At 41.9% G+C, this 23,612-nt stretch overlaps 1 protein-coding gene and 1 long non-coding RNA gene across 2 annotated transcripts; one reads left to right on the top strand and one right to left on the bottom strand.

Annotated features, from left to right (window-relative positions):
- The first annotated feature begins 42 nt into the window (after window positions 1-42).
- LOC121139936 (putative uncharacterized protein CXorf58) lies at window positions 43-19,305 on the top strand. The gene is made up of 7 exons (XM_040743958.1): window positions 43-153; window positions 1,138-1,218; window positions 2,438-2,572; window positions 6,265-6,355; window positions 9,361-9,455; window positions 9,816-9,927; window positions 19,105-19,305. The coding sequence occupies exons 3-7, from the start codon at window positions 2,457-2,459 to the stop codon at window positions 19,303-19,305; spliced, it is 615 nt and encodes a 204-aa protein (XP_040599892.1). The 5' UTR covers window positions 43-153; window positions 1,138-1,218; window positions 2,438-2,456.
- An 854-nt stretch (window positions 19,306-20,159) lies between these two features.
- LOC121139977 lies at window positions 20,160-23,603 on the bottom strand. Its single transcript, XR_005876757.1, has 2 exons — window positions 22,461-23,603; window positions 20,160-20,368 (listed from the first exon to the last, which is right to left on the bottom strand). It is a non-coding gene; the product is annotated as an uncharacterized LOC121139977 (long non-coding RNA).
- Between the last annotated feature and the right edge of the window lie 9 nt (window positions 23,604-23,612).

Here is a 23,612-nt window from a genome sequence, read left to right as displayed (position 1 = left end):
AGGAGGCGCGTTGCGTTGCCTAGCAACAGAGCGGCACCCGCGCGCGGGAGCCTGAGGAATTCAAGCCCCGCCTCCTCGTTAGCCGTGCTTTCCTTGCCGGCTGTTGCTAGGCGGGGGCAAGAGGCGGCAGCTCCGTGTAGGCGGCAAGTTGTGGTAAGAAGAGGGAGGAGAAGAGGGAGGCTCCTTGGCGCCCTGCAGCGCTAAGAACCAGCTTTCGCCTCGACCATTGGGCTCCTGGCTGCGCGGATGGGAATCCTGTGAGCCGAGGTAGCAAGGCGGTGACGCAAGGCGGTGCACCAGCCTCTTAGAACTGCAGATCGATCGTGAGGCTTCGATTTACCTCACAAAAGGTTTTTTTCCGTAAAGAATTTAACGTATGCTGAATGTTCGTTAAATTTTAGGTTATACTAAGTGCATCACGTCATTTAAATCGCGAAAAACTGACCTTAAAAAAAAAGTACTAATGCGTAAATCTGAAAATCAAATATTTGTCCCATTTAATACTTGTTGAAGTAAAATGACAGTATTTATTCGCCAGAAAAAAAGCAAGCTTTAACACTGCTTTAAACGCGTAATTTTATTGCTCCCACACAAGTGGATAGGCATGGTTTTCTCATTGCCGAGTGTCCGAGACTGCGGAAAATCTAAAGCTAGGATCCAATTCTAGGTAGTCTGCCTTGGAAATCTCTGCGCGAGCCTCAGCAAATGCTAGCGCGTCCCGTAAGACGGTGCATTTCGTATTTCGTCCCGTTTTTCTGTCCTAATTCAACAGAAGATGGAAGCCACGTAGGCATCCTGAAGATTCAGAGATTTGTGCCGTGGAAGGTCACTATCCCCTTATCCGAAGACTGCTAGAAACACACCTGTCCTTAAAGAAATTAGGGTTGATTTTTTTAAGTTTGCTGCGAGAAAAAAAAAAAACAACAAAAATGCCCATCTGGGGCAAAGTGGAGCATTTCAGTAAGAAAGTGTTAAGTTTGTCATAGTATGTGAGCTTTGGCTTAGTGATTCGTGGTTAAGGTTTTTTCTTTTTAAGCAGAACTTGTAGGTATCAGCAAGCTTCGGAGAAGGGAAAATGCTAAGTTTCAGCTAGACCAACTCCCAAATGTTAAGGGCAGCTCTTTTCCTTCTCAACAGAACTGTACGTTCCAAGCCATCCCCAACTCCAATCCCTAAGGAGAAATACTGACTAGATTCTGAAGGCTCTGCATCAGTAAGGTAATATCTTAAAAGTGTGAAGCATAGTGATAAATTACAGCGGAAGCTCTTAACGCAGGGAGTATGTGAACTGGGACAAGAGGGAAATGACAACTTCACCCTCTCTAAACTCCAGCTGAACTTTAGCATTTCCTTCAAGTACAGTGTAGGCTACAAGCCTCCCAATATTAGCAGTACCTGTGAGTGTCACCAATAGAAAGCAGAGACATTTTCATACCATTTACAGTCACGGCAGCTAACTAAAAATAGCACTGATGCTCATTACTACAAAAGTACAATGGTTATTAGATTTTTGGCTTATGCATAAAGAAGACACATATTACTGCAATTTCATTTTAAAAGGTATTTTGAAGATATGACTAAGAATTTGGGAGCTTCATCCAAACTGGAATATAATGCTTCAAACAGTGAAAAAGTTACAGGCAGAATCAAGTAATGTCATACATGCCTGCTCACATGACCAAAGGGGCACTGAACCACGAAGAGGTTAAGGAATTCACTCAAAGTTTCACAAGTGTTTAATAAAAACTGGACAAAAAACTCTACAGAAAATGTGTAAACACACCCCACCCCCACTCCCTGGTTTCCACAGTCAGCAAAGTGCCTCCTGCCATTAAAGAATTTGTGCCAAAAAAATAAAATAAAATAAAGCCGGGCAGTAGTGGTGCACGCCTTTAATCCCAGCACTTGGGAGGCAGAGGCAAGCGGATCTCTGTGAGTTCGAGGCTGGGCTGGTCCGACAGCCTCCAAAACAAACCCTGTCTCGTAAAAAAAAAAATTCGTGAGGAGAATAAATATCCCTGAATTACTTCAAGAGCCAGGTGTTGTGGTGAACATCTGTAATCCCAGAACTTGGGATGTTGGGACATGAGGATCAGTTTAAGTCTACCCTCTACTACATAATGAGATTGAGGCCAGCTACATGCGACCCGGTGTCACAAGAAGAACTGTTAACTTCAACTGTAGGGTGAATAGGAGGAAAAAGATAGGAGAGAGGGAGGCCAGTTAGGAGGTTATGGATAGATTCACTGTCATTCCGACAAACCACTTGGTATTTTTATTATAAAAAGAATATAAATTGTAAACGACACTAAAAGCACAATGCTTTCTTTTTAAAGGGGTTCTAAAATTAACACAACAATCATATGACATTTGAGTCTAGTCCAAATGTGATAATGTGGGGATTATGACCTTAAAACCTTAATGTATGTGTGTTCAGATTACTTCTTTGTAGGGAAATGAAAAAGTCCTCAAATACAACAGGTACTGGTGCTCCAAAATCAGATAGTCAGCTCCCAGAAAAAATCCACAAGACACAATCGGCACGTGCTGCAAAGATAAAGGCAAGAAAAGAGTAAGAAGCCATCTTTTTGCCTTTTATCGTTTTCCCACAACTAGACAAATTACAAACTTATTGAGGTTTTCTTTGTGTGTGTGTGTGTGTGTGTGTGTGTGTGTGTGTGTGTGTGTGTGTGTGTGCGTTTTACAAGGCAGTGTTTCTCTATGTAGCCCTGGCTGTCCTGGAACTCCCTCTGGCTGGCCTTAATTTCAGATAGCCATTTTATCTGAAGGCAAGGGCTAAAGGTGTGCACCACAATGCCATGCTAAGCTTACCCAAGTTTACTCCGATAACTTTAAACATTTCTTAATGTGTAAATTAAAATTTTGGTGTTTTTAAAAATTACCTTCAAGTTGAATATTATAGCTTTAGAATTTTATAATTTACAAAGCATGTTCACACACCCACATAATAATACTACAGCCTTCTGAAGCAATTTTGTTATTATACATTATAAGTGAGAAAAAGAGGACTGGCGAGATGTCTCAGTGATTAGGACCCCCCTTCCTAAGGACCCCAGTTCTGTTTCTGGCACCCATGTTATGTAGCTAACAACCACCTGTAATTCCAGCTCCATGGGATACAGCATGCAGATATGAATGCAGACAAAATATTGCATACATAATAAATAAATCTTAAAAATCTTAGCTGGACTTTGGTGGCACATGCCTTTAATTCCAGCACTTGGGAGGCAGAGGCAGGCAGGTCTCTGTCAGTTCAAGAGTGTGAGGACCCGCACTCATATGCATATATCCACCTGCAGACACACGCATAGTATGTAATTAAAATAGTCTTACATTTTTATTATATATTTAAATTAGGAACAAGCTTGCTTCCCATGTCAGACACAGCTCCCTCTCCCTCCCCTCCACACCTGCTCCCCTAATTAAAATATTTTAGGTGTTAAAAAAGTGAGAAAAAGCCAGAAGGTAGTGGCACAACCTTTAATCCCAGCATTCAGAAGGCAGAGGCAACCAGATCTCTCTGAGTTTGAGGCCAGCCTGGTCTGCAGAGGGAGTTCCAGGACAACCAGAGCTACACACAGAGAAACCCTGTCTAGAAAAAGAAAAAAGAAAAAAGCACAACTGGGAAGAAAGCTAAACCAGTTAATGAATAACATCAACGAGAATCCAAAAGGTTTATTTCTGTAATTTGGGAATTTTTATTTCCTTTATTTTAAGAAGGATGGCTGACCTGGAAGTCACAGAGATTTGCCCGCCTCTATTCTCAAGTGCTGGGATTAAAGGCATGCGCCACCATATCCTTTTCTGTGTGTGTGTGTGTGTGTGTGTGTGTGTGTGTGTGTGTGTGTGTGTGTTCGTGCGTGCGTGCATACATGCAAGCGTGCGAGTGCTTGGGTGTCATCTTTAAGAATGCCATTCAACTCCTTTGAGACAAGCTCTCTCGTTAGCCCAGAGTTTGCCAATAAGGTTAGACTGACCAGCAAGCTCTGGGACTCCTCCTACTTCCACCTGCCCGGCACTGGGATTACAAACACATGCCATCATGCCAGGTATCTTTATACGGGCTTTAGGGATCAAACTCAGGTCCTCATGCTTGCATAGTAAGCTTATACCAACTGAGTTATTTCCCCAGACTTTTTCTTCTCTCTATCTTGTAGTCTACATTTTGCCAGCCAGTGGTGACATTGTACAGATGTCCCTGTCTTGGCACGTAGCCCTACAGGAGATACTGACTGGATAGGAGAGCACAGAAACCTGTAAAATCAGTTGGTGCTGGGACATTATCTAAAGTAAATCATTTCTCTAGCCTGTCTGGAATGAGCCTAGCTTGAGCAAAGATCAGAAAAGGGAATTTCTTTTTCTAGGTCACAATCATAAACCCCTAGAAAAGAAATGGGGCCCTTGTGTAAATGGTAAATTCTGCTGTTTTACATTGCTTGAATCAGTTAGGCAGTGCTTTTAGTAACTACTTGTAATCTCAGCACTAAGGAACCTGAGGCGGGAGCTGAGTCTGAGGCCAGGCTGGACTAAGTTCCAGGTCAGTATGGGGTACATAGTGAGACCCTGTCTAAAAGTTTTTTAAAAGCCTGGCAATAAATTATTGTATGTTCTGTGGTGTGTTGCATGTTCATGCAGATGTGTGCCAGTATGTATGTATGTGTGAAGGTCAGAGACCTTCCTAAGTAGCTCTCTAGCTGGTTGGGGTGGGGTAGATGCATGTGCCCACATACCTGGTCTATACACACCCAGATGGAAGCAGAGGTACACACTGAGTGTCTTCCTCTATCTCTCTCCACTTTATTTTTTGAGACACAGTCTCGAACTGAATCTGGAGTGTACAATTTCAAGTAGACTAGCCAAAAATCAACTGGAATCCTGTCTGCACCCCCCAGTGCTGTTATTATGGAAGGTGCACCACAGCTCCCAACTTTTACATGGGTGTTCATGCTTGTCCAGCACTCTTTAACAGCTGAGCCATGTCCCAAGCCCCTTCACCTTATTTTTTGAGAGAGCATCTCTCCCTGGACTGGAACTCACTAACAAGGCTAGGCTAACTTGCCAAGGAACCTCAGGGATCTTCCTGCCTCCACTTCCCCAGTGCTGGATTACAAGCATTTGCAAACACATTTATCATTTTATATGGTTTCAGGCTATCGAACTCAGGTTCTCATTCTTTACCCACTAAGCTATTTCGCCAGCCCCATGAATGTTTTTAAAAGGCCAATTTGCCTTCTCACATCTTCTATTTATCCATATTGTCTCTTTCCCATCCCTTTCCCTTCTATCATCCCTCTTCCTCCCTTCCCTCTCTCTTTCTTTCCTCTCCCACCCCAACCCCCAGCAGTATTAGGAATTAAGTCTCTGGATCTCTAAGGATGTACTTAACAGACTTCTTACCTAGTGTACAAGTCCTTGGTTCAGTTTCTATCACCACATAAAACCAGGCATGTTAGAATCCCAGCACTAAGAAGTTAGAGGCAGGAGGATCACAAGTTTAAGGTGCAACTAGTTTATGCAACTAGTCAAAGCCAGTCTGAGTTATAGGAGACACTGTCTCAGAGGGAGGGAAGGAGGAAGGGGGAGAGAGAGAGAGAGAGGAGGGAGGGAGAGAGAGAGAGAGAGAGAGAGAGAGAGAGAGAGAGAGAGAGAGAGAGAGAGAGAGAGAGAGAGAGAGAGAGAGAGATACTTGCACACACCGGGACTGTACCCTGAACCCAAATTTACTGTGTAGTCAAAGCTGGTCTTGAACTCTTGATCCTCCTGCCTCCACCTGCTAAGTGCAGGGATTATAAGAATGTGCCACCATAGCCAGGCATTGGTGGCACACGCCTTTAATCCCAGCACTTGGGAGGCAGAGGCAGGCAGATCTCTGTGAGTTCGAGGCCAGCCTGGTCTACAAGAGCTAGTTCCAGGACAGCCTCCAAAGCCACAGAGAAACCCTGTCTCGAAAAACCAAAAAAAAAAAAAAAAAAAAAAAAAAAGAATGTGCCACCATGTCTGGCTTTATGTATGTGACTTGATAAAGTTTTAGGTGAATTTTTTATCTCAGGGTAAATATTAATTATTCCATATCCTCGTTCTGATTAGAGACTACAAAGACTAGTTCCAATTACTCCATCATTAGGTCAGTCTTAGTAATGGGGAAATATAAGAGGATGCATAAATTGAGAGTTTTCTAAGATTTCAGGAAAATGAAAAGTATTTCATAAATCGCTAACATCTTTTTCCTCTTATAATTAATAGAGAGATTTCAGCAACAAAAATACAGAAAGCCTGGTTCACTTATGTGGACAAAACATTGTTTAAACTCCTAAAACACACTGTTTGTGCAGCGGTATGTATTTTTTTCTCTGACAAATGTTATTCCTTAACTAGTTAAAAGACCTGTTAATTAAAGATAGAGCAAATAACCCTCTTTGTCTCTTTAACTTAGATACAATAATGTCAAACTCTAAAATTGCTTCTTTTGTTAATCTTAATAGATATTTCTGGTTGTTGTGTTTTTTAGATTTATTTATTTTTATTTTATTTATGTGTATGGATGCCTTCAAGTGTATCTGTGCACTGTGGCATGAAATGCCTGTGAAGACCAGAGAGGTTATTTATTGGATCCCCTGAGACTGGGGAGTGAAAGATAATTGTAATGTGGGCATTAGGAATCAAACCTGGGTCCTCTGGAAGGTCAGTGAGTATGCTTAACTTCTGAGCCATCTCTCCAGCCCTCTGGCTTTAGTCTTAATATGAATGAGTATTACTATTTTTCTGAAATTAATGCAGTTGTGTTTCAGTTTAAATTTGTGTCCTTATTTGAAGATAAGAGACAGTGATCTTCTAACAATAAAAATCTCTGAATTAAGAAATGGGGGTGCAAGCCAGCTGGTGGTAGCACTCACCTTTAATCCCTGCACTCTTTTTGGAGACAGAGGCAAGCAGGTCTCCATTTTGAGGGCAGCCTGGTCTACAGGGCAAGTTCCAGGATAGCCAGAGCTACAGAGAAACCCTGTCTCAGAAAAGAAGAACTAGGGGTGTAGTGCAGTTGTAGAATGTGTATTCAACATGTTTGAGGCTCTGGGTTTGATCCTCAACACTACAGAAAAAAAATCCCTGAATTTAAAAGTGCACTTTTCTTTTACCCAGCAGTTTCACTTCTTTTTAGAGAGGATTTATTTATTTATTATACATGTGTATGTATGTGTGCCTGGGTGAGTTTATGTGCACCATGTGCGTGCAGGAGCCTGCAGAGATTAGAATAGAGCATAAGATCCCCTGGAACTGAGGTTACAAGCAATTGTGAGCCACCATGTGAGTGCTAGGAACCAAACTGAGGTCCTCTGCCAAAACAGTGCATGCTGTTAACCACCGAGCCATCTCCAGCAGTTTCACTCCTAAGAGTGCGTTCTACAGTGCAATTTCATTGCAGCATTGGTTCATAGATGCAAGTAACCATCTCTCTCATCATGGGTAAAGCTTGCAATATTAACACGATTCTACAATAGAAAGATAACCAAGATAGCTTGATAGTGAAAAGGACAATTCAGAACAATATGAGGAATAAAATCCTATTTGAATAAAAGACAACAAACAGATGCCCATCCTCTTTCCAGGAAGGAAAAAAAAAAAACCCTGGAAACTCCAGCAGAGTGTTAAGCCTTGTTTAAAGTAGTCTGCTATCAGAATAGTCTCACTAGAGGAATTTTATCAGCCATGAAAAATAAAAGTCTGAGAAATATGTATACTTCACTATCTGACTCACAGACGTATTTGTATTATCATACAAAACTCATTTTTAATTATCATGTTACTGCTTTCCTCATAATTTTAGGCTCTCCGTAAATAGGTGAAGTTAATCAGTTATTTTTACGTCTTTGTTCCAATGCTTCAAATTAATAATGCTTTATTGTAACCCGATAGTGGTGGCTCAAGCCTTTAATCCCAGCGCCTCTAGAGGCAGAAGCAGGGAAATCTCTGAGTTCGAGGCCAGCCTGGTCTACAGAGTGAATTCCCGAATGACCAGGGCTACACAGAGAAACCCTACCACCCCCCCCAAAAAAGAATAAAATGCTTTACTTGTTAAAAATCCTATTATTGTACATTTTATGGAATCATCACAGGCATAGAATTGAGTAGGGTCTTTTAAAGAAAAGAATGGAAATTTTAGAGTCGAACAGATCTAAGAGTTTTTTTTTTCTTTGAGTCTTTATTAATTTACTTTTTACATTCCAATCCCAGTTCCCCCTCACTCCTCTCTTCCCGCTCTCCCACTTCCCCCTCTTCCCATCTGCTCCTCGGAGAGGGTAAGGCCTCCCCTAAGTCTGTCCCTTCATCTTGTTGAGGCAGGACCAAGGCACCTCCCCACCCCCACACCCCTCTTTCTAGGATGGGCAAGGCGTCTCTCCATATGGAAAGGGCTTCACTAAGTCAGTTTGTGCATTAGATTTAGGTCTTGGACCCACTGCCAGTGGCCTCATACATCAAATTAACGTTTGAGACCTAGCTTTCTCATTTATAAAAATGAGAGCAATAATACTCTGCTTGTCTTGTTGTTAGCATTAAATGAGGATAGATATAGATATATGATACCACCATGTTACATGGTAAATAAAAGGTGTCTAAAAACTAGTCACTTAATACCATTATCATCCCCATATTACCATGATTCTTTCAACAATAAACACTTTTAAGTTTCTTGTGTGTTTCAGGTACAGTATCAGATGCTAGGAATATAATAAAGAAGAAAGATGCTGTCTCTACCTTCATGATGCTTCTAATCTAGTTGGAGACACAGATAAATCTATAGATAAATGCAATAAATTAAGTGAAAGTATTATCATAGGGATTGCAAAATGCCTGTGATATCAAAAGACATGGATATTCAAACTTGGAGACCCCTGAGTTGAAATAGCAGATGAAGGGCTACATAGATGATAAATGGAGGAGTCAAAAATAGAAATCCCAGCCTCCAAAACAATACAGAGAAACCCTGTCTCGTAAAACCAAAAAAAAAAAAAATAAAGAATAGAAATGCACCTCTTTAGAACCCTGAGCCCAGGGTTCGGATCATTTCACTATGCCTCAATTCTTTTTGTTGTTGTTTTGTTTTGCTTTGTTTGGTTTTGTTTTCTGAGACAGGGTTTCTCTGTGCAACAGTCCTGGCTGTTCTAGAACTCACTCTACAGATCAGGCTGTCCTCGAACTCACAGAGACCTGCCTGCCTCTGCCTCTTGAGTGCTGGGTTTAAAAGTGTGGACCACCACCATCAGGCTGCTTCCATTCTTGTAATCAGTCAATGACGTGTGTCAGGATACCACTTTCTGTTTACAGTGACATCATTTATTTCAGGAATATTGTGTGGCGCATGAACTGCTGAAGAAAGTAAGCCCCATAGAAGCTGCACTTGTTAAAGATCCGAGCATGAAGTGTAAAGTCAGGTTCAGGTAATGTAACCAGCTGATTTATCTCATAGGAGAAATAATAGAAATGCTTTCTTTTATACTTATTATTTCTCAGGACAAAATTAAAAGGTAAGCATTTCCCTGTTTACATTTGTTATGGTTTTACATAGGCTAAGGCATGACTCTGGCTATAATTTGACATGAGGTCTCACCCCCATTGTGTCCACAAGTATGAGAATAGTTGTGACTTTCACCTTTGGATCTGTTTCTTTGCTAGATCTTTATATGTTCTTTATATGCCCTATATTTGAAAAACTGTATTAGCTCTGCTAAGTACATAAGAAAGAAGCAATAGAGCCCCACAATCATTGTCACATCACTAATTTTTTATCTTTATTTCAGATTTGGTGGTGAAACGTTTCCACCTTTTATCGTGTTCAAAATTTTTTTTAAAAATGATGGCCATGGTTACAAGTATTTCAGTGGGAAAGATTTACTAAAGCCGTCAAGTAAGGTGATGTTTCATGATGGATGTTTTATATTAATTTATATTAATATTTCTTCTTAATATCTATGTGATATCTAAATTACATTCCAATTATACAGGCCATTAGCAGTCCACCAAGCTTTTTCCTAAGCACCATGTTTCAAAATGTCTCCACTAAAACAAATTTGAAATGTTTTACTTATGTGAGGTTATGAAAAAAATATCTCAGTTTTCTTTGCGTTGAAATTTTAAATTCTGGAAAGGCAGGGGCAGGAATGATCTCTGAGTTAGAGGCTAGCCTGGTCTACAGAGTGAGTAATAAATATTGGTTTATTGAACCAGGGTTTCTCTATGTAGCCCTGGATGTCCTGGAACTCACTGTGTAGACCAGGCTGACCTGGAACTCACAGAGATCTTCCTGTCTCTGCCTCCCGAGTGCTAGGATTAAAGGCATGTGCCACCGGCATGAGAAATATATTTTCATCTTACTGTTGAGGGATAAATTCATGTCATGTTCATCTTCAGAATAAGCTGAGGTTGTTTCTATAAAACACCATCTATAGTGTCTGTTCTAAGATTGTATAATCGAACTTTTCCAGGAACTGAAATTCTCCTGGGCCTGTTCCATTGTCCCTATTCTTAGGCTTAAGAAAATGAGAATCTCAGAAGGAAGAAGTCAGGAGAAAACAGTATTTATTCATTAAAACTCACTGAAACATTGTATAATAACCTCATTTTTTTAATTTATGAAGTAAATGTTGGAGGGAGGAAATAGCCCAGTGATATAAAAAGAAAATGTGACTTTCCTTTCCTCCAGCATCCTGAAAGCTTCATCACACTCCTTGCTGTGTCTCCATCACCCACCTGTCTGAGAACCTGCTAACAGACAGGAGAAAGACAGCTGGCTTTCAGGAAATCCCAAGTCAACACCTGAGGAAGACTGTCAAGACTCCAAAATGATGAGTCAAGTGGTAAACCCTAGCAAAGACTTTGAATTCCAGAATTTACAGAATTGGAGAAAACCAAAGGAGCAGAGAGTTCCCCTACGAGAAGAGAATCCCAGGGTGAAATGCAAAAACTGTGGGGCCTTTGGACACACCATAAGAAGCAAGAAGTGCCCTATCAAGTCCTGGGATGGTGCCAAGGTACCACTGCCCTTGGGCATAAAGAAGGGAAAGGAGAACCAGGACCCACAAAAGCCAAAGAATCTGCATAGCACTGGGCCAGTGTGTGAAACAGAGAAAGAGAAAAGAGAGAGAGAGAGATTAGAGGAGCAGAGGAAGGCTCTCGTGCTCAAATTTCCCAAGAAACCCCCAGAGAAGAAGCCTCGGAGTTGGAAGGATACCACACATTCTGGTGACTATCTGAGGCGTCCGAGCAGACCATCGTTCATCCACATTAACAAGAAAGTATCCCTGAAGTGCACCCAAACTAGTCTGCCATCACTCAAGAAATCTGATGGGGAACATGTGTACCATACAGCACCTTCCACAGAAAAGCCTACTATTACCATTAATCTTGAGGAAAATAACATGCCAAAACCAGCAGTTGGGCACAGTGCTGAGCACCCGACTTTCAGTGGGAATGCAACAGGCCGAAGCACAGAGCATTGCTTCTATCAGGTTCCCCAGGCTGCCTTCAAAGTGCAGGAGATGGGCCATGTATTAAACACCCAGTCACCAGTCCAGCATTCTGATGAAGATAAACACTCCCTCCTGTACCCCGCAGCACATCCAAATAGCCAGCATGCCAAACTCAGCCTCAAAGTAACACATGAAAGAAGTCTCCCCCTTGTCAGCCAGATGAGCCAAAATCCTCAAAAGAAGCGGCGCGTAAGCACCTACCAGAGACCACAGAAGATCACTGAGAAGCCTATGTTGGAGGCTTTCCGTGTTGTGCCACATTCTAGTACCAGTCAAGTTGAATCAAAAGGGTTACCTCAAGCGACCAGTGTTGAACAACAGCCTCCTTGCAACAGAGCTCTCCTGAATTTCACACAGCCTTTCACCGAGTCCTGTCATCCATTGTCCAGTCATGTTCCAGTCCAACCCCTCCGAATGGTCTTCACTAGATTGAGGAATGACTGCTGGAGCTCCAGGATCTTGGAAGCTTCCTCATCCCATCCTCCTGAAAAGAAAATACCTTCTGACAAGATCTCTCCCTCCCTGAAGCAGTCTGAGGGAGCATACCCCAGGGTCCCACTGAGCATTATCATAAGGTCCCGTCCACCCTCCTCCTCTGAGGAGAGGAAATGAGAAAACCACATGAAAAATGACTCTGTCTCCAGCCTCAGAGGGACTTGTAGAGGACTGGTGGATGGAGAAGAGAGCGCAGGAAGCTGACTAAGCCAGTTGTTTGGGGTCTTTGGGACAGTGAATCGTATGAATACCGTCAACTGAGCAGCAGACACAGACACCCTTCAGATCACATAAACTGTACTTCAAATGGAATTGACTGGGGTCTTACATGAAGTCTGTATGAATTTGAGTTGGTGTGTACATGCGTTTATTCACATGTAAGTAGAAAAGCAGAATTAGCCTGTTTGGCATCCAAGTGTCTATGTTAGTGGGAGGTCTGGATGAGCTCTACGACCTCCATTTTCATCCTGACCTCAGAAGGGAGATCTTGACTATCAAATGCGCCAGTGAAAGCCGTCGTGAAGAAAGTTTTCTTGCACTTACACATGTTCTTTAATGTCTTGTAAATATGTTTAAAAAATAAGTTCCCATGTTAATATAGATCTACAAAGTATGCCAAAGAAAAAGAAAAATGCACTTTGATGCCTGTCCCTAATATGCTGCAGCTGTCACTCTCCTGGAGTAATCAGCCCTAATAGTTTGTTATGTTGCCTTCATTTCGCTATGAAACAAGGTTATATAATTCTGTTTGTTCTTGTTATTAAGATGTTATCATACTATTCAGCCTGACTTTTTCAGTGAACACCGTAATGGTCTTTTAATGAACAGAACATACCCAACTTGAAGAGAACAGTTTGGTCTGCCCTTGTCCCTTCTTTCTTTTCAAAACAAACTTGGCTAAAATGTGAAGTCATGGTTGAAAGAAAACATACAACGGTGGGATTTTTCCCATTATAAGTTTACATTTTTGCTCTTTGAATAAAAGTTTTGTTAGCCAATTGATCCAACTATTCTGCTTACTTACTTCTTTTTGGTGTTTGTTGGTTTCTTTGTTTGTTTGTTTGTTTGTTTGTTTGAGACAGGGTCTCTCTATGTAGCTCTGGCTATCCTGGAACTCACTTCATATACCATGCTAGCCTTGAGCTCCTAGGGATCTGCCTGCTTCTTCCTCCAGAGCTCTGGGATCAAAGACATGCATCACCACACCTGACTCTTACATCTTGAACTTCTGATTGCAATGCCTCCACCTCCAGAGTGCTAGGATTACAGGTGTGCAGATACACAGGTGTGCAGTGGTGAGGATCAAACCCTGGGCTTCATGTATACTAGGTAAGCACCATACCAAATGAGCTACATCCCTAGCTCTAAATTCATTTATTCTTTTGTTTGTTTGTTTGTTTGTTTGTTTGTTTGTTTTAAGACAGGCTTTCTCTGGGTAACAACCCTAGCTATCCTGGAACTCTCTTTGTAGATCAGGCTGTCCTCGAACTTACAGAGATCCTCTTGCCTCTGCCTCCCAAGTGCTGGGATTAAAGGCATGTGCCACCACCGTCCAGCTCATTTATTCTTTTATTTTATTATGCGTATGGGTGTTTTCCTGCATGCATGTCTGTGTGCCACATTCGAGTTTGGTGACAGAGAAAGATGTAAGATCCCTTGGAAAATGGATTTAGGAATGGTTGTGAGCCCCTATGTGAGGGCTGGGAATCAAACCCATATACTCTGTAAGAGACATCAGGGCTCTTAACAGATGTCCAGCCCTTCATTTATTTCTTTGTAGAAGTGGGCCAGTTTTAGTTTGTTCAGACGTCTATTCACTTATCTCTGAAAATATTTTTATTATTTTTGTATGTATTAATGTTTTACCTACACTTCTGTGTACCACATGTATGCCTGGTGCCTGAGAAGACCAGAGAAGGATTGCCCTGGGACTGCAGTTCCAGACTGTCAGGAGCCTCCAGGTGGGTGCTGGGAATTGAGCCCAGGTCCCCTGGAGGAGCATCCAGTGCTCATAACTGCTGAGACATCTCTCCAGAAATTTATTGCCGGGCATTGGTGGTGCACGCCTTTGATCCCAGCACTAGGGAGCAAGAGGCAGGTGGATCTCTGTGAGTTCAAGGCTAGCCTCCAAAACAATTCAGAGAAACCCTGTCTTGAAAAAAAAAAGAAGAGAAATTTAACATATTTTTGCTCCATCATTCCCCACCATATTTCCGTTTCTTTTTGCATTTACTTGTCATTTTCCAGCTGTATCTCTCATGTATTCACAAAAACAAAAAGCAAAACAAGTGAAAGTGGGGGAAAAAGGAAGTTGGACAATTTACACTACCCAACTTCAAGACTTAGAAAGCTGCTGTAATTAAGACAGACATAGAATCCACTGGGGAAAAATAGAAATACATCTATCTAGAGATTATCAGTATTTTCTGCAAAGGTGCCAATGCAGGTCAAATGGTTCTAGAACAGTGGTTCTCAACCTTCCTAATGCTGCAAGCCTTTAAATTCAGTTCTGCATGCTGTGGTGGCCACCAACCATAAAATTATTTTCATTTCTACTTTATAACTGCAATTTTGCTACTGCTATGAATCGTATACAAATACATATGTAATGTAAATATGCTTTCCAGTGGTCTTAGGAGACCCCCGTAAAAGGGTCCTCTGACCAGCCCCTAAAGGACCGCAACCTGCAGGCTGAGAACCTCTGCTGTAGAACAATAGAACAATGGGGTGTGTGTGTGTGTGTGTGTGTGTGTGTGTGTGTGTGTGTGTTCGCGCGCGCACTCTTGTTTCATTTTCCACTTTGACAATCTATTTTCTCAGCATTGGTAATTTACAAGAGGTTTTCATTATTGTTGGTCCACCAGAGAATTTTCTACAACCTTGCTACCCAAAGCATGTGCAGCCTTACACACTGGCATCCACTGGACCATTTTAAAATGCAGAGCCTTGAAGCTGGAGAGATGGCTGAGCAATCAAAAGTGTGCACTACCCTTGCAGAGAGGCCAAGTTTAGTTCTCAGCACCCATATCAGGTGGCTCGCAACTACCTGTAACTCCAGCTTCAGAGGATTTTGTGTCCTTGCTGGCCTCCTTGGGCACCCGCATGCATGTGCACATGTGCGCACACACAATTAAAGAATAAAAATGATGGGGCTGGAGAAATGGCTCAGAGGTTAAGACTGCTCTTTGAGAGGTCCTGAGTTCAATTCCCAGCAACCGCATGGTGGCTCACAACCACCTGTAATGAGATCTGGTGCCCTCTTCTGGCGTGCAGGCATACACGCATATATAATAAGTAAATATTTAAAAAATAAACCAGTTACTACACTTACAGGCTAAAGAGCCTTAACTGTTGGCATCTAGCAACTGTTATTTTATGTTGAAAAATCCGTCTTTTTAAACTTTATTCACATAAGAAAAACATTAATAGCCACCCTTGTTATTGATTATTCTCTCTTTTTGTCTCCCTCCCTCTCTCTCTCACCCTTCTGCTCTTTTTCCCCACACTGTGTCAAGATTCAAATATATTAGGCTGGCCTCAGACTCATGCGGCTAAACTTGAACATCTGATTCTCCTTATTAATACTCCTATACTTATTAATACAGGTGAACCCCACCATATCTGATTTGGACAGTAAATTCTGAGGATCAAACTCGTGGCTTCATGCATGCTAGGCAAGCACTCTTGCTATGTTTGTCAGTCCTGCTTGATCACTTAGGGATGAGGGAGTACAAACTCTGGAGGTTAGCGTCAAGTGTCTTCCCCATTCATTTTCCATCTTGAGTTTTGAGACAGAGTCTCTCATTGAACGTGGGGCTCACCAATTTATTTAACTAAGCTGGCTAGCCAGTAAGATTCAGGGATCTGCCTGTCCCTGTCCCACAGCGCTGGGATTTCAGATGTATGCCACAATGGACACGGTGATATATCTTACATGCGTACTGGTGATCAGAACTCCAGCCCTCACACTTAGGCAGCAAGCACTTTACCAATTGAGCTGTCTACTTAGCTCCTCTGGCCCAACTTGATCAATTAACTGTAATCTCAAATGTGCATTATTTCATTTCATTCCCATAAAAACTAGTCTGTATGTTTTGTTAGTCTATCCTCACTCTTTAAAAAAAGTTTGAGACCAGCATGGTCTATAGAGCGAGTTCCAGGACAGCCTCCAAAACAATACAGAGAAACCCTGTCTAAAAAGCCAAAGGGAAAAAAAAAAAGAAGAAGAAGAAGAATCTGAAAGTAGAAAGGAGACTAATGGGAAAGAGGAAAGGGACCATCGGGAATAGGAGGAAAATATATATGAATAAAAGTGCCGCTGGTCGTTGGTGGTAAACGCCTTTAATCCCAGAATCCCAGCACTCGGGAGGCAGAGGCAAGTGGATCTCTGTGAGTTCGAAGCCAGCCTGGTCTACAGAGCAAGTTCCAGGACAGGCTCCAAAGCAACACAGAGAAACCCTGTCTCAGAAAAAAAAAGAAATGCCATAAGGCCTAATAATGAAAAAATAAAATCACATATTAAATAAATAAATGACAGACCAAGTAACTCAGTTAAAACCTCAGAACTGGACAGCGAAAGAACTGAGAAAAAAGTTCATATTCTTGAGAGATGCACTCTCACCCTGGACTCTTGGGGGAGGGTCTAGGCCCTGCCCTGGATGAAATGACAGACTCTGGAGATCCCCCAAGGAGGGCCTCACCCTCCCTGGGGAAATGAGGGAGTATTGGGGGGTTGGGGGGAGGGCACGGGAAGAGGGGAGGGAAACGCAGAGGGACCTGGAATTGACATGTGAAGCAACCTCGTTTCTAATTTAAATTTAAATTTAAAAATAAAAAAGAGAAAAAAGTTCATATTCTTAAACACCCCTGAGCTAAGGTAACACTGTTCTTCTCTCACGTGGCCCTCCTTCCATTCACTGTTTGACAAACGCCATTCTCTCTTTGTCTGTGGGAAAAGCTAGAATGTGAAGCCGGGCATGGTGGCACACTCCTTTAATCCCACACTCAGGAGGCAGAGGCGGGCGGATCTCCAGCCTGGTCTACAGAGTGAGTTCCAGGCAGCCAGAGCTACAAAGAGAAACCCAGTCTCTATTTTCTTCCCATTCCATTTTCCTATATGCACCATCAAAGCTTTGGAATTCAAAACAAAATAAAAAAGGACTGTTCTGGATAATAAAAATGAGAATTAGAGAGGAAAATATGTGAAGGCAAGATATTGTGTTGTGCTTTACATGAAAAGAAAAGAAGCTCCGGGCTTTTGCTCTGACAGAGTTCTCTCCATACTCTCCCAATAGCACGTTCTGGGGTCCCGAGGAAACAATTGATCTGGAATAGAGAGAGATTTGGATTTGCTTCTCTGCCAGCCTCCCTCCACATAAGCAGACCCTTTGTGGCCGGAAGCACCAATCCATATTATAAATGGGGTTGGATGATTCAGCACATGCTTACGGCAGCATGGGCGTATTTAAGTCTCCCCCAGTATGTGTAGCTATTAGCAGGATAGATATACGTGGGAGAGTGTGATATACCTAGAGCCAAGACAAAGAATCTTCACCCTCTGTTTTCTGTGATTTCTCTCTCACTGGTCTCTCAGACATTGTCCTTGAATGTAAACCGGACATTTTAGAAAGAAGGAAAAATCCTTGAATGTAAACTGTTGACATTTTAGAAAAAAAGGAAAAATCCTTAATTTGCTTCTCTGCAGCTACTGAGAATGAAATCTAAAGGAAAGGGAGGTGTAAGCAACCCGACACATCTACATTTCTGTTTGGAAGTTATGAGTTAACTAACAGAAAAGAGTGTCAGTTCCAACAACACATTTTATTCTAGTTCCCAAGACACCCTGTTTAATCATCAGGTGAATTTCTTTTCACTGATAGCACAAGCGAGATTATGGTTGTTCTTTTGTTTTCATTTAAATGAAAAGAACGATTTGTTTTGGAGACAGGGTTTCTCTGTGTAGCCTTAGCTGTCCTGAAACTCGCTCACTCTCTCTGTAGACCGAGTGACCTCGAACTCACAGAGATCCGCCTGCCTCTGCCTCCTAAGAGCTGGGACTAAAGGCATGTGCCACCAACGCCTGGCTGAAAAGAATGTTTTTTTTTTTTTTAAGAAAAACATATCTTTAAAACTGTGGCCCAGGCTGGAGAGAAAGCTCAGTGGTTAAGAGTACAGACTGTTCCTGTGGAGGACAGCAGTGCAGTTCCCAGTGTGCACATGAGGCAGCTTACAGCTGACTAACAGCAACTCCAGGAGATCTGGTGCCCTCTTCCTGCCTCCTTGGGCACTGTGCTCACATGAACAAATTCACATGCATATACACATAATCAAATAGAAAAATAAAATCTTTTTTAAGATTGAAAAACACATTTTTACGTTGTGCTGGTGTATCGTTTGCCTATCACATGTGTGCAGTGCCCACAGAGGCCAGAAGAGGGCATCAGATTCCCCTGGAATGGGAGTAATCATGGTTGGTAGCTGTCATGTGAGTGCTCTTATGTGCTGAACCATGTTTCCAGGCCCAAATTAAAATCTTTTTAAAAATTAAAAACTATGATCCCTTGAGGACTGTAGACTCAACTATACCTGTAGTTTTATTTTTAAACTGCGTATCAGTGTCTCTAGCAACAAATTTCAAATGGTTTTAAAATCCCTATATAAACCAGACATGGAGATCCACCCCTAAAATCCTAGCGCTTGAGAGGTGGAAGCAAGAAGTTTAAGTTCATCCTTGACTACACAGCAAGTTTAAGGCCAGCCCAGGGTTACATGAGACTGTGTCTCAAAACAAATTCCTATATAGCTGGGCATGGTGGCTCATGCCTGTAGTGCCAGCATTGAGGGAGCTGAGGCAGGAGGCTTACTAGTAAGTGCTTGACCAACCTGTACTACAGAGTAATACCTTATTTAACTCCTTCCTCTCCTCCCCCAAATTTCCTTTTTGTAAATGTAGCCTTTCTATTACTAGCAAGTTCATAAAAGACAGGAACAGTATTTCTCAGAATATATATAAAATGTGTGCCAATGATTAAAAATATATTATTTTGAAAATCGACTTTCTTTATAGGCAGTGGCTGATGCTTACAAGATAATGGGGGAAAGGAAATTTTGTCAACAAATTATGGAAGATGAGCATCTTTTCCAGAAATTCAAAGTAACTGATCGCATGGATGTTGTCACAGTGCAAGATTACATGCAAGTAAGGAATTTGGATATAGATATTAAAAAGGCTTGCCTGACCCTATTCTCTAACAAGAAAGAATCATAATTTTTATTTTTTTGAAACAGGATTTCTCTGTGTAGCCTTGGCAGTCTTGGAACTCGCTCTGTAGGCCAGGCTGGCCTCAAACCCACAGAGATCCTCCTGCACCTGCCTCCCGAGGGCTGGGATTAAAGGTGAGTGCCACCACCGCCCAGCTCATTATTTTTTTTAGTTGTGATAAAACACACACAACATAAAATTGACCATTTTGGGGGCTAGAGATATGGTTCAGTGGTTAAGAGTTCAATTCCCTGTCTATAACTCCGGTTCCAGGGGATCTGACACCCTCAAGCCAATGCATATAAAATAAAAATTTAACAAAATAGCATGGGTGGGGTTAGAGAGATGGCTCAAAGGTTAAGAGTGCTTGCTGTGTTTTCAGAGGACCTGAGTTCAGTTCCCAGCACCCACATCACACAGTTCACAACTACTTGTAACACCAGCCTCAGAGGAGCCAGTGCCCTCTTCTGGCCTCTGTGGGTACAGCATACACATACTCAAGCATGCATACATACATACTCAGGAGGGAGAAAAATAAAATTAAATTTTTTTAAAGAAAAAAGTTACCAATTTGAGACTGCCGAGATGGCCTAGCAGGTAAAAATACTAGACAGCAAACCCAAAATCGTGAGTTTGATCCCCAGGGCCTACATGGTAGAAGGAAAGAACCAACTCCACTAAGATGCCTTCTAACCTCTTACGTCACGTAAGTGCTCCCCACATGCGCACGTGCACACACACACACGCACACACACACACACACACACACACACTAAACAAAATGTGTAACTTTTTGAAACTAATGAGTGAAGAGTTGCCTCTAGTTGCAAGATACGGAAAGAATGAGAAAGCAACAAGAGTTCTGTTCAAAGGCTCTTGATATTCCTGGGGAAATGGTGATTGCTCAGTTTAAGGATGTATGTCTTCAGATGCAGGAGAGAGAGTAAAGGCAGTGGGCCTTGGTGACAGACAGGGAGAGAAACTGAAGATATGTCTGGCATGACTCCTGGATTTCTGGTTTGCATAGCTGGATAGAGCAGTGCTGAATTGGAGCACTTACGAGGCACACCTGAAAAAAAAATAATAATACTTTTGTAACAGTCCTTCCCATTTTTCTACTAACAAATCCAAAGAGGCAAACATTGATGAAAAATTACCAATATTCTGATTCCTAATATAATAATAATAATAATGTGTGTGACCTTAGCTTCTTCCTAATAATGTATGTGCCTTACTTTGACATATGAAGTTAACTCAGGGCCTTGGAGACTCTTGGTTGTGCTTTCTTTCTTTTAGAGACTTAAGCTATGAGACTCAGGAATTAGATCAGAAAATAAACGAAGCTAGGGATTCCAACCATTCACAGGTTGTGAATATGTCAAGGATTGGGGTCACAGAGAGAAGGCCCCAAATATTTACACTGGCAAAGAGAGATAAGATTATTTGTGTGAGTGAATGGCATTTTTAAAGATATTGCCTGGTATATCATTTCCTTTCATCTTCAAGTTTGTAAATCCTGCAACTCTCTTTATGGATGAGAAAAATGAAGCTTTAACGAGGTCCAAAAACTCACCCAACGTCACACAGTGAATGAGTGGCAAAGGAGATCAGTGACAGACTCGAGACGTTTACTAATTGTACCACTGTACTCCTGGGACATAAAGTAACAGACATGCTCACTATGCAGGTAGCATGGGACTAAAAGAATGGGTGATATGAGCTGAAACTATACAAAAACATTTCACTTTTTTATTGTTTTGACACAAGATCTCATGTAGCCCAGGTTGACCTCAAATTTGCGATATAGCCAGAGGATGACCTTGAACTCCTAATCTTCCAGTCACCACATTCCAAGAGCAGGGACTACAGGTTCATGCTACCACTCTTTGCTGTTTGCTCTCCAATGTGTGTGGATCTGATTTTTTTTTCAGCACGGGAGCTTGAACCCAGGTCCCTTGCATAATAGGCAAGCACTCTACCCCTAAACTATGTCCCCAGCCCCATGCAAAGCAAACTTAGCAATCAGTAGAGAAAATTGCTTGGCACTCGGGAGGCAGAGGCAGGCAGATCTCTGTGAGTTCGAGGCCAGCCTGGTCTACAGAGTGAGTTCCAAGACAGCCTCCAAAACGATACAGAGAAATTTTGTCTCAAAAAAACTATTACAATAGAAATGAAAGACTTAAAACATTTAGTGCAGTACTATTTAATATACTGAGAGCGAAAGTTTTATTTCTTTGTTAAAAAATAATCAGCTGTGAAAGTTTTTTTTTGGTTTTTGGTTTTTGGTTTTGTCTTTGTTTTTGGTTTTTGGTTTTTCGAGACCGGGTTTCTCTGTATCGTTTTGGAGGCTGTCATGGAACTCGCTGACCAGGCTGGCCTCCCGAGTGCTGGGATTAAAGGTGTGCGCCACCAACGCCCGGCTCAGCTGTGAAAGTTTTAATTCTTTGTTAAAAAACAATCAGCTGTGAAAACACGAAAAGCCAATGGGTGAAGTACATGACTTGTCAATCTCAATAAAGTTGTGAGTGTAACAGATTGGGGGTGTAGCTCGATGGTATGGTGCCTTGAGTTCATTCCCCACCACAGGCAAGAACAAAGAAAAGCCATGGGAGAAAAAGCATAATCAAGAATAATTTGAAATCTGTGGCTCAGGCCTATAATCCTAGATGTTTAGGAAACTGATGCAGGAGGATCACAAGTTCAAAGCCTGCCTGAGGTACAGAATAAGTGCACAGCCAACGTTTCAAGACTGTTATCAAAGTTTTTAAATTTAAGGTTGAGGGGAGAGAATTAGTCTAGCATGCACGCGGTCCTAAGTTCCGCCCTCAGTCCACCCCCTACCAAAAGAGCCCTTGGAAGAATGCTGGCCTTCTTGTTCTCAGGTGAGTTACTGTGGGGACGAACTGTCTTTGCTGTGTCTCTGTTACTTGTCACACTCCTAAGTTTGAATCGGGTGCTGACATTTTAGCCTTCATATTTTCTATGTTGCAAAGTATGTTAGATTTCTCCTAATGTGAAGCTTTTTCTGCCAGTGGCACTTTGTTCTTCTTACCAAGGCCACATATGTGGGTATGTTCACCTTCACCAAATCCCTCTAGCTGTACATTGCCAGTTTCTTAAACTGCCACCTTTTATAGCCACCCGTTTCTTCTACAACTCACTTTTCACTGCATTCCAGACTCAATTCCAGTGACACCACATTTGGTTTCTTTGTTGGCCAAGTCTGCCTTTGAAAAAAAAGATTTATTTTTATTAATCATATGTATGGGGCAAGATTGTGTGCACACAAGTGCAGATGTCCAAAGAGGCCAGAAGAGGCCGTTGCATCCCTGGAGCTGGAGTTACAAGTGGTTGTGAGCCACCTGACATGAGTGCTGGGAACCTACCTCAGGCCCTTTCCACGAGCAGCGTGTGCTCTTAACTGCCCAGCCATGTCTCCAGTTCACAATTCCCCATTTTGATTATTCATTGTCTGTAAAATGTCACATGGGCTTATCATTGTGATGCAAAGAGGTCACAGAACTACATATTTGCTGTCTGTATGTGAACTCATTAATGGATTCACAGTGACCAAGCACTGACATTTTTAGAGCCAGGATATGACTTGTCACTAAATATGACTGCACAGTCATCACTGGTGAAGTAGGCTGTGAATTGAAGATCTAGCTGCAGAGTGTGTGCCTTATGCAAAGGTTTGCAGTTATATTGTGAGAACTGGAACCGGCTGCTTCTTGCTGAGAGACTGATTCTACTCAGCAAAATGGTGGCAACTGACCCTTCTGCATGATGTCACATGGGTACACCTGTGTGTTTGTGTGCATGAAAGTGGGTGCACACAAAATTTGAGCGTATGTAGTAGACCCTAAAGGCCTTACTCCTAACACTGTAGCTCCTCATCCTTTATGATGTTAAGTTGAATATATAAGTCGCGTTTTTAAATTGCTTGCTTGATATCATTTTTATTGGAAAAAAGGTAAAGTCAGATTCCTACAAATATTGCAAATAAAGATAATGAAATCCTCCACTTAGCACCAGAGATTAACTCATCATTTTTAAAATAGTGTGTGCCGGTGTTTGTGCATTAGATAAACGTTTAGTGAGTGTGGCGCTGTGTGATCTGAAGCTGCATGGCATGGGTCGTGCCTTCCAGTAAGGGAATTAGGATGAATATAGACAGCAGAAACATCTAGGTGGAGTGAAAGTCACAGGAGGGAGATGCCAATAGAATTTAGAGATGAGCACCAATAACTGGGCTCTCTGCATTTTTCCCCATATAGTACTGCAGCCTTATGGACAAGACCCCTGCATCATCT

The sequence above is a fragment of the Mesocricetus auratus genome, unplaced genomic scaffold (genome assembly GCF_017639785.1).
Source record: "Mesocricetus auratus isolate SY011 unplaced genomic scaffold, BCM_Maur_2.0 Super-Scaffold_100003, whole genome shotgun sequence".
Taxonomy (NCBI): Eukaryota; Metazoa; Chordata; class Mammalia; order Rodentia; family Cricetidae; genus Mesocricetus; species Mesocricetus auratus.
The sequence above is the reverse complement of the archived record's forward strand: the minus strand, read 5'-3'. Positions and strand labels throughout refer to the sequence as shown.